The sequence below is a fragment of the Seriola lalandi genome, unplaced genomic scaffold (assembly GCF_002814215.2).
Source record: "Seriola lalandi dorsalis isolate HSWRI2012SDOR001 ecotype SW California unplaced genomic scaffold, Sedor1 jcf7180002054346, whole genome shotgun sequence".
Lineage (NCBI taxonomy): Eukaryota > Metazoa > Chordata > Actinopteri > Carangiformes > Carangidae > Seriola > Seriola lalandi.
In genome coordinates this window covers 1,364,099-1,375,762 of record NW_019524899.1, presented here as the reverse complement: position 1 = coordinate 1,375,762, position 11,664 = coordinate 1,364,099, and the positions used below count along the sequence as shown (strand labels likewise).

The following is an 11,664-nucleotide window of genomic DNA, read 5'->3' as shown; positions in this document are numbered from 1 at the left end:
CACAGCTACCTTAGCATGGTTTTAAACTGAAACCTTTACATTTTAGCTTTCATTTGAAATTTGACCCACACAGGAGGCCGTCACATCAGTTGGCAATGTGTTGTGTGTATTTAGTGTATTTTAAAGGACGGGGCTCAGTTTACCCCTCTGTTGTCATCACCCCGTGTCTGGTCTAATTAAAGTGTGATGAAAAGACAAGGGTTGCAAGTAGCTTCAAACTTATCAAACAAACAGACTGTATTTACCTTTCATCTCTTTTTCAGCCTTTCTGTCTCTCCTATTTGCTTGCCCCTCCCCCCTTTTGTGTTCCCACCACCCCTATCTCCACCTCTTCTCTTCTTTTATTTCTACCCACTCATATGCAATTTGCATGCTTAATATTGCTTTGACTATACAAGTTATTGGTATCATGTGCTTTCTGTCCTATGCTTAAGAAATCTCATACATGCATGCAAGTACATGTGGGTGCAAGTTTGTTTAGATAGACTGGGGCCACAGGAGTCCAATGTGAGTTGAGAGAGGGGCAGTCCGACTCCGACAGGGCTGTAGTAGGAGGGGAGCTATTAAACTACTGCAGCTCCGTGGGCCGACAGACAACGGCACTTCACATGCTGATGACAGGACTCAAGGACTGAGCCACGTTTGACCGACAGCTGCCACAACTCGAAAACACAAGGCAAGAAGGCTCCCTTCGCTGGTGGTGACGCAGACAGGCCTTACCCCTGACCCGTAAGGAGCATCAGCTGGATCCGCTGTCTCAAAGTCTGCTGTGAGTATGAGACAATTATTCATCACAGCTAATGGATTGTGGTTTGAGATAAGTGGAACTACATAAAATGCAATCAAGTGAAAGAAAGCAGCCTGTCACTGTGTTTTAAAATCAGCAAGAAATGGAATCTAATTGAGTCAAGGACAAAGTCCCACCTCTGGTGATGTCTTTTTTGCTACATCATTACTTTTTAACATTTCATTTTTTTTTTTTTTTTTTACACATTTTAATAGGAATTACATTGGTAGAAAAAAAAAGAAGCATCACTTATGATAGCCGCATCTGTTTTAACACTCTCCTCCATGTTGGTATGTGGATGGAGTTACTGTAACTCAATCATGTCTAATCTCCAGATTCATGCCCACCCTCCACCCCCTCTGGCTGAGGTCCTATCTATGGCTTCGGTATGCACTCTCACTGTCTGCCTGCGCTAACATGAAGATAAGTCCTGCCATCTTAACGACGGAGGTGAAATGTTAGACGCCGCTCCAGATGTAACGTTATTCGGAATCTCACTCTCTCACTCTGAATGTTTCTTATGTGGCGCTCCCAAGAAAGTTTGGCTTCGACCCCAGCTCCACAAACGCAGTAAACTTAACACTCCCGTGTCCACTCAGCCTCACTGATTGTCAGTCTTTTACAAACATTGACATATAAGGGATGGGAATGGGGAGCGCACAGCTACAGTTTTAACAAGAGTTCTTCTCTACGTGTCACTGTGAACCTTTACAGCTCATATGATTAGAGTTAAAGCCTCACGATTCAGTAAACACCAGAGTTACACTAGGTTAAGCACACAAAGGATATCAGCTACAAACAACAGCACGATCGTATCAGACAAAGAGGTACTTCTATGCAGCTCGGGCCTGAGAATGTCACATACTCTGATTACTGAGCAGCCACAAAGCTCTCACTCAGAGCAGCACTTCAAGGCTGTGATCTGGTCTTGTTAACTGTCCCTTTTGTGCATGTGTATGTGTGCGTGTGTGTGTGGGGACATGAGCAGAGCTAGAAAGGCCTCCCATTTTCATCTGAGTGTGGGAAACACACGCAGGGGCATCCAGGAAGTGTGAGCTAAGTGGTGAAGAATAGAGAGTGGATGTTGACAGGGGTTATCAGAGGTTGGACAGCTTCTAAGCTCCTCTACCAGGCCTGCTGATGATGAGGAAAATGTGCCATCCATCTAAGAAGCACGGAAAGCTGTGCAGGGTGGGAAATCAGTTGCTGACATTTTGCAGAAAAGAAGGCATATGCGTTTGATAACAGTCTTATCAAGAACCTATAAAAATGTTGCCTTTAACATGGCTAAAGAAAGGTTCAGTCTAACAAGCTGCTCCTGTTAAATCATCACTGACAACAGCCTTTGGCTAATCTTCTATCTCTTAACTCCGTGCAGGAGAAGATCCGGAGGGAGGGAGAGATAAGGCAGTCGATTCCTACTTTAAAGCATTTACAGTTTTGACCGCTCCCTTACTCCTTGAATAATATTTCCTGGAATTCCATTCATTGCGACACCCATATTTATAGGACTAACCTTAGTGCATAGTTTTTGACAACAGGGGCTGCAGTCCCTGGTCTGGCTGGAACTCCACCTCACTTCCACTGGAAATGAGTCATGTCAAACAGAGGAGAGCCCGAGATGCTATCTCTCACTGGCGGCGGTGCGCCGGGTATAACCATCCACGCTTTCACACATACAGTGAGTCACGTGGGTCAGTACATGACTACCAGAGGGAGAAGACCCCGCACCATGTTACACCAACACACTACACAATGTTTGTGTTTGTTGCCAAGGCAACATAAAGCTGAGTTTACAGAGAAATGTTCTACCTTGGATAAAGTCAAAACTACCTTACTCTTAGTCTGCTCTACTAATGACCTAAAAGAAAGTAAATTCATGGCTTGACAAAGATAGTTTGCTTCACTAAAGCTTTAAATTAGCCTAAATTAACAAAAGGTTGAGACAATAACAACAACAATATTACATAATGAACTGCAAAATATAAGGGTTTAAATCAAGCTGTGTAAACTGTGTGCAATCCACTTCCATTTATGGCAAATAGTTCACTCAGATATGTTCTTATTGATGATTGATTCTTAATGATATCTGTGTCTATCACAAAGATAATTTAGAAAGTGTATGATGTACTTCTGCTTAATAGGCTATATATATATATATATATATATATATGCAGATCCCATATTGACAGGAGAAGTAATATCAACAAGCCTGGATACCAAAGTACAGTGTACTATGTAAATAACTGCCATAAACGCTGGACAATGAAAAGTGTCAGAGAGAAGAAGAAGAAAAATCCTCGAAAGCAGATCGTTGCTTTTAGTTTCCACAACAGCCAAACAATGATCAGTCACTTCACTACACATACAGCAAGCAAGTAACTAAGGCAACCCATGCGCTATTACGCATGGCTCGTCTATATTGGGAACCCTGGCTGTGGACCAGAGGGTCACTCCATGACGCAGCGACGCACGCAGGGCGTTGTTCTTCCATAATGAGACACTTTATAACAGAACGTCAGCCCTGGCATCAATCTAGTCTGAGAGCGACTTTTAGGACTGAGGGACTACCGCTGTTGGACTCTTTGGGGGAAACTTGTTTTTGCTTCTTGCGAGTCTGAACCTCTTTTTGTGGAAATACAAGCTCTCCGCTCCCAGTAAGTGGACTTCGGTCTCTTCTAAACTTTATTATACTCAGCTGCTCTCAGTTCGCCTGCGGATTAAAGAAGGAAACACGTTTTTCGCTGGGATACACGCCGCTCCTTTGCGCGCACAAACAGGAGGACTGAGCTGTCATCGCACACAGCCTGGCATTAAGATGATCTGGTCTCTAAGAATCTATTTTACTGAATAATATTATGTAGAATCTCACTTAATTACTTTGTTTCACCTTGCTTTTATATCGCTTTTAAAGATCTTAGTCATTATTGAAATAGTTTCCATTCTTTAGATGATTTGCTGACAATTTAAAGCCAGTTCAAAAGGATGGAAATGTTTAACCATTTCTCGTGAGAAAAAGTAAATGAATAAAATGAGTCAAGCTTTTAAGTCATACTATGTTAGAGTAAATAAAAACGGATTAGTCCTTGAATCAGCTTTAAAATGTAATTATGTCGACAAACATGCTATTAAAAGCAAACAGAATGTGCCTGAAAGCAATTTCCCCACGTGTTTGATATTAACAATGATTTTCTTTGAATGTGATATTATTGTTAATGCACCGCGCCATCTGACAGACACAGGTCCTGATGAAGTTTCTGTCTGTTGAACGTGCTGCAGCGACACACCCATAACCCACTAATCTGACATCCGTGCGCGCGCGCACACATACACACGCACGCACGCAAACACACACACACACACACACTCCCCCCATACTGACAGAGACCGTCTCCTCTTTCTCATTATTGCCCAGATCGCCTGGAAAGATGCTGCTCCTACTACTGGGAATCATCCTCCTGCACGTCGCTGCTCTGGTTCTCCTGTTTGTGTCAACAATTGTCAGCGTGAGTAAAACTGTTGTGTTGACTTTCCTCATTCCGTTTTACAGCTTAACAACACACCTGGCCACATCTGGTGTGTCTTTGTAATTAACTAATTGCACATATATTTGTGATTAGTATAGTCATAATACTTGCATGTCTATACTTGGAATATGTACAGTATATGCAAATGAAACTTTTTCCTGCTCTTCAAAAATTATTGACCAAGTCATATGTTGTTGACAACAGGTATGGACGTCAGGTGACACTAGCACCTCAGACCTCTGGATAAACTGCTCCACTGCCAATGGAGGATACCACTGTGACCCAGCATCAACTGGAGGTCAGACACCTGCCTGTCACTTTACTATTTGCCCCTAAGACAACTTTAACTACTTATTCACTATGTGTTTTCAATGTAATGCTCAATACTGGACTTTTTAGTCATTGCTCTGCTGTAATATTTATTAGGATTTTTTAATAAATAAGTCAGTTTTTAGGTGTGTTTTGGGCAACATGGTCTCAGTTAAATGGGTGATGACACAGAGATTAAACCATGCACATTGATTTTAATGGGGGAGGGTTTTAACTCTGGAAAATGACTTGCTGAAATCCAACATTTACCATGTTGCTGATGTGGGTGTGTCACAGCTCCTCTGGGCCTGTGGTGCCATCTAGGGCAGGGAATGTGGCAGTGCTGTTTTGAAGCAGTAGCTGATAGGCTGCCGCTGTTTAAATAGTCGTGGTGTGATGTCCATATTCAGGACTCGCGTTGGGAGTCCGTAGTGACAGGAGTTAGGAGAGCTGTGGACGATCAGGGTGGGGCTGCAGAGAGTATTTAAAGTTTTAAATCTATGTGTGTATGTGTATGTGTGTTAGTGTTTGAAAGCAGGGAGACCTTGGTGTACCTCATGCAGAACATAACATGCTGATGGTGGGTCACGCCCAGTGTCAGATCATAATGTCCAGTGTTAGTTTGCAGGGATCATTAGGACAATTTAAGGCAGCAGCTGCAGCGTTAGAGATTTATTTAGACAGTCAGCCACGTCCACGTGTTTGAATTAAGAGTGATACAGATACCAAACAACGAATATGCAACGAAGATTCCAATATTTTCATGATAAAAATTTCCATTGCCTTAAAGTTAATGAGTTCATGCGAGCTCACTGTTGACTAGCTGGATGTTTTGCTACTAAATGTGCCGTCACGGAGGTGCAGGAGCTGCTGGCTGCAGCGGGGGGGGTGATGTCATTTGTCTAGAATGAGCCGTGCTCAGCCAGTGTGTGTTTTGTCAGGGCAGCAAGAGCCTGCACACTCTGCCACTGCCAGGTAGTTTGACGGTGCAGCCAGTTTGTTTGACTTTGCTTTCATTAGTGCACTGACGCACAGTGTTTATTCAAGAAGGTGCGTGTGCTGAGCCCAGCTCTGTGCTTTGGCTTTGGAAGGTGGAAGACAGTGGTCTGTTCTCATGTAGGAGACAAGCCTGTGTGTGTGTGTCAAAAGGGCTTTTTTTCATGCTTTGCTGAGCAATCAGCTTCCTCCTTAAGTGAATCATAATCACGGTCACTGTAGTTATATTTGGGAAAATTTCTCAAACTTCTGAGTTTCCCCTTCTTGTTGCCCTGGTTACCAAAACATTGGCTGAATTTGGTTTTGATGACGTCTGGGTGAGAGATACCCATGCCACAGTTATCACATGCTAAGCTTAAGTCAAACATCACGTCCTTACAGCCATGGATATGACTTCATAGAGTTTACTTTACTCTAAAATTAGCTATTGAGGAAGAATGTCCTCTGCTCCCACAGAGGCCTGCAAGACGTAAACATAGTGAGGTAAATACTACAGCAGTTTCATTTTCGTTGTGCACTGCTCTTCAGCGCAGTGCGGCGTTTCTGGCCTCAGAATAGAAGGCAGCGAGACAGCGAAGATTAAGTTATTTTCCTGTTTGGAATTACAGAAGCTTCAGTAGAAGCTGACAGTTTCTGCACAATCGTAAACCATTCATGTTTTACGAGTCATACCGATACTCTGAGCCTCGTTAGGAAATGGCCCGTGTCACTGTTTCCTACTCAGTAGAGGAAGGATGGAGGACAAAGGTGGAACATTTTGCCCATTTCTCACAGCGTTATCACATCGTATTATGTAACATCTGAAAATAGGATCATCATAGACGTTGACATACTTAATGGTTGCCTCGGTGTTGGGATTGTGTGGGCTGTGTTTTGTGGATGAAGATTTGCAGCGTGTCATGTTTCCCCCCATATCTCATCCGTGGACCAGTGGTCATCAGGACGTACTGTAGGGCTGTTATTGTAGGTAACCTGACTCCAGGCTGGGTAACCCTGTGCAGTCAGTCCAGATACTGTTTCCCTTCAAATCTATGGCAGAGATATTTCATCGTCTCTCCAGGAAAAATGCCTGATTGAAATGTAATAATAAAAACATTACGCGGCAATGAAAAGTTTCTATTTACAGTGTTAAAATGTGGTTAATGAAAGTCATAACATCACACAATGTAAGTCGTCTTATTACTTAATCATCCTTCATGTTCAGGAGTATGAGCTGTGATAAATAATGCATCAGGCCTTTTGTTCCAAGTTGAAAGCACCCCCGATTCAGAATTTTGAATGTTAAGAGTTCAGCAGTGGCTCGATTAAAGATGGAGCCAGAATAAAATCCCACTTTTTTATAGACATTGGATGGATGCAATGGCTGCTACTGCAAAACCTGAGGAGGCCGCCCCTCGTGGTCAAGCACCCTGTGACATCCAGCAATTTATGGCAGGGACGGCACAAAAACACGACAGCAACAGCAGATGAGGCTAAAGAGTAGAGTTGGATAGATAACAGAGCGAGCGCTTTAGGAAACCTGAGAGGCCGGATCGGCTGGATGGATAACGCTCAGACAAGAAATAGAACCTGTCTGAAAATCCTGGGATTCCTGGCATGGTAACCCCACCAATAAAGCACAGACACACACGAGTCAAACACACAACCATGCGCTCGGATAGACAGCACAGATACATTAGATGCTACTTGCTCTTCCCTGTCAATACAGGTGTCTAATGGGTTAATGGCTTCTACAGCAGCCAGGCCTTGCAGGACCAGCACTAACAATCGATGCAGTACATTTAGTCATGGGTCCTGCTGTGAGGGGCGCACAGAGCTTTTAGGAACAAGATACCCAGGTTTCATTGTTATGGATCCATTACACGCTCCCAGAAGAAAACATGGACGAGACTAGCTCATTATGTTTTCCTTGAGAGGATGCTTAAATTCAGTAGGGGCAAGGCCAGTGGAACGCATTTGTTTTTTCATTTGTTTTCTTCTTACCCTTCCTGTCTCATGTGCTCATTAAGTCAATGTTATATATAAATTACTGGCTCTGGCTAATGATGTGTATTTGTCATTGCTTATTGACAACACTCTTCTTCTTCTTCCTCCCCTACAGAGTGGATTCAGGCGGTCCAGGCTCTCATGATCCTATCCATCATCTTCAGCTGCCTCTCCCTATTCCTCTTCTTCTGCCAGCTCTTCACTTTGCAGAAGGGTGGACGCTTCTTCCTCACTGGAACCTTCCAGATCCTTGCCAGTGAGTTCAGCCGCCTTAACACCTCCTCACAAATCCACTGACAACATAGCTGAGATCAGATGAGGGAACAAATAGACACTACACTGGTATAATTTTGGCAGGTATCGATTCAAAATGAAAAAAGGGGGTTGTATTGTATACAATTTAGGGCTGTAATGAATGAGTAATTTTTCTTCACAGAAATGATTCATCATTTACTCTATAAAATACTAGAAAATATGACAAAAAACACTAAAAAAACAGATTCAACTGACAATGATGCAAAACAGAGAGAGGCAGCTAGTTCTAAAATCTGAGAAGCTGGAAACTGGATATTCAGATGATGACCTGATCAACTCAACTAAATGACCAATATTTCCAGCTCTACTCTGACCTGCTTCATTTGCAGAGCAGCACTTTACTCTGAAAATACACCATGCATACAAATCCACCTACACAGACAAACCAGCAGCGGATGCTCACACTGCATCTTCTGTGGCAGAGAATTAAATTAAGAGTGTGAGCCAGCTACTAATGGTTTTCATGCTCCACTTGTCTATTGTACTTCATGCCCTTTGGCCAGAGAGCAGCTCAGCTGCCAGTCCATTGTGTCCTCTCTTGGCAGCCCTTTTCAACATCCCAGGTTTGCTCTGTATACCGTGCCAGTGCATTGCCTGGCACCCAGGTGCCCACTCAGCCAAACAGGAATGACACTGGGCATGCAGCCAGCCGCACAAGTTGAAATGTCAGGAAGGCTGGCAGTGCGGGGGTCTGACAAACAGATCATGCCATGTCGGACCGGGGAGGTGGGCAGACCTGGAAAGGCTTACAGAGTCTGGAATGGTGTTCAATAAGCATGAAACACCATGATGTAATGTGGAGGGATGCCTTCTGGGAAACACTGACCTGCTCGCCTCCACTGCCTGACAGAGTTCAGCCCAGGACACAAGACAGGGAGCACAGTACTGCAGAGAAACATGACCTGATAGGTGAATACCATGATGGCGTTACTCAGTGCTCACTTCGTTTCTTCCTGCAGGTTTGTTCGTGATGAGCGGAGCCATCATCTACACGGTGATGAGTCCGGAGTGGGTGCCGGAGACAAACGCTTTCGGCTACTCCTACATCCTGGCGTGGGTGGCCTTCCCTTTGGCGCTGATCAGCGGACTCATCTATGTCATCTTGAGGAAGCGAGAATGAGCCATCACTCCATCCCAGTGTTCCCAGTAACCCCATGCCCAACTGCAAGTGTCATCAGTTCCCCTCTGAAGTATAAGTTCTGATGCCTAAAGTACCAATGGCCAATGGAGCCACCAGGCCAATACACCCAGGTCACACCAAAGGGGGGTAATACCAAAAATCAACATGCAAAAAAACACAACAACAACCAATACTGTCTCGTTTGAAAGTTGTATATAGTATCTATGGTTTAAAACCTATTTATAACACTTTTTACATATATGTACATAGTTTTTGTGTTGCTCTGTCAACAGATACTTGTATGAGCTTTGTTTTAGCTGATTAAGTGCCTCAGTGTTTGTTTGTAATGATGAAATAATTAGAAGCTATTTTGTTGTGTTTTCTTTTTTTTGTTTTTGCCTTTTTTGTGTTTTGGTAACTGCCAAAGAATTAGTAAAAATGAAAAAAAACTTCTTGAAGTATATTAACCAAAGTGCATGTATAGAAATAGAAGGGTCAGGAGGATTTTTTTTTTTTTTTTTTTTTTTTTTAAACGATAGGCTTGCTTTACAAAAAAAAACAGAGTGGTAACATCCATGGATGTAGCATAGCCACGAAAGATTTGGTCCTTTTCTATTTTGTGGATTTGCAAGTTTCAGTGTTTTCATTTTCGGTATTTTTTCTATTTCTTATTTTCAACAAAAAAAAGATGGTGCTATTATATTTATCATTCCTATTACTGATAGCAATCATTTACAACAGAGTTATTTTGTTATTGTTTAGAGTCAAACCGCTTGCCATTAATTACAGTGAGAACCAGAGAGATGTTCCACCTGTATATACAGTGCCTGACTGCTTCTTTTAGGGAACACGGCCTATTTCACATTGCAGTGTCTGACTTTTTTTTTTTTCTTTATCGGCTACTGTAAAAAAAAAAAAAAAGAAAAAAGAATAGAGCTTGGGGTGGAGCATTGATGAAATTAAAAGTCATTTGGAACATCAGTATTTTTCTGCAAGAGTTAGATCACATTGAAATTAATATACAGAGGCTTCATTTTTAGCTCTCTAGCTCTTACTTTTCCCTTGTTCTCATGTCTGTATTCACTTCGTGACCATGGCTGTTAAAGCCTCAAGAAGTCAGATTGCCTACTTAGTCAAGTACCATAAATAAAAAATAACACTGTGGGACATTATAGTCTGAGAAAAAAAAAAGTATAATTCTAACATTACTAGAAAAAAATGCCACTGAGTTGAAGCCATATAAGAAAATACCAGATGATAGGAAAAACATTTAGTATTAACTTTATATGTGAGAAAAAAGGAGAGAGAGGTTTGCAGTGATGATACAAATGTCTGTTTCACATACTTGAAGTTTGACATGCTGCAGTCTCTGCCCACTGACGTTCATGTGTTTCTCTTCTACTGTATAAAACACTGTTTATATATGTCGTGCATAACAGATGTTGATGACAATCTCGCCTAAAAAACACTCACGTACTCAATAAAACTACTCTCGCATTATATAATACTGTGTATTCCACTGTTACAAGGGACTGGATTCACACTAACACTTGATGCATGAGGAAATTCAAGTCGTTTTCTGGGCTGTTACGCTGTCTGCCTGTAAAACTATGAAACACACATTTCTGGTGCTACACAACAGCATCATGTGAAAAATCTGCCAGTGAAACGGTGATAGGACTTTACAACGGAGGCAGATTCGGAACCATTTGCGGTGATGAATCTGTTCTAACTGACAGTGGCTGCGTGCTTGTAGGCTGCTGGATGTCAGCAACTGAAATACAGAGTGCAGCATGGAAATTCTTGTTTACAGTCAAGCCAAGCAAGCCTGTCTTACAGTGTGTGCTCGTACTCTTGGTAGATCAAATGTGCTGCCTTGTGCATGTGGCTGCAAATGCTGTATGTGACTTATGTTACACACACTTGGAGGTAGGGGCAAAGGCACGCCGATTGGCACCTGACGCCAGTTATTCAAAACATGCAGCTAGTGTTTCATTGTCAACATAGCATCGGAAATAAGAGGACTTGGCTGTGTTTTGCACACTGTAAGCAAGCGTCTGTCCTCCACTTGACATCTCTGGCGAGATCCTGTAGCCTTCCAATACAGAGCTGTGTTGTGGTGGATTAAAGCGTTTAATTCAGAGCTTACACTAGGCTAGTCTGCTGTGGGTTTTTAGATGATTATTAATGGGTCCAGTTAGAAGAGATTGCCTCTAATGACAACTGCCCTCTTTACTATTTTGTGTAAAGCTACAGAGTTCAATTGTCTATACCATGTTTACACCTAAACTTCCAAATGCTCTTGATATTACCAAAGCTACTTTGAGTTTAATCATTAAAGGATGTTTCTTACCACCACGATGGAGCTTTTTGTGTCTTTCAATAGCACTACACACACACAAACACACACTAACACACAATCCAATTCTGGGGGGGCAAAACCTACCTGACTCGACTGGCACCCAGCCTGTGTTTACAGATTATAGCTAATGATTTGTGATGATATCTATTCCTTTTAAAGACAACAGTCAGTCCACAACCAGCAGCTCTGCGCTCAGCTGATGATAGGTATCTAAATCTCCAGCAATGAAAGAGAACTCTCAGGAGGAGGATTCTTGTTGCAG

General features: G+C 42.5%; 1 protein-coding gene across 2 annotated transcripts; it reads left to right on the top strand.

Moving 5' to 3' along the window:
- The first annotated feature begins 607 nt into the window (after positions 1–607).
- On the top strand, positions 608–11,401 carry pmp22b (peripheral myelin protein 22b). Of its 2 annotated transcripts, none has more exons than XM_023407740.2 (5): positions 608–769; positions 4,203–4,293; positions 4,519–4,612; positions 7,721–7,861; positions 8,880–11,401. In XM_023407740.2, exons 2-5 carry the CDS (start codon positions 4,216–4,218, stop codon positions 9,038–9,040), a joined length of 474 nt encoding a protein of 157 aa, XP_023263508.1. In that variant the 5' UTR covers positions 608–769; positions 4,203–4,215; the 3' UTR covers positions 9,041–11,401. The 2 variants fall into 2 exon arrangements, with proteins under 2 accessions (XP_023263508.1, XP_023263507.1); XM_023407739.2 differs by lacking the exon at positions 608–769 and adding an exon at positions 3,287–3,444.
- The last annotated feature ends 263 nt before the right edge of the window (positions 11,402–11,664 follow it).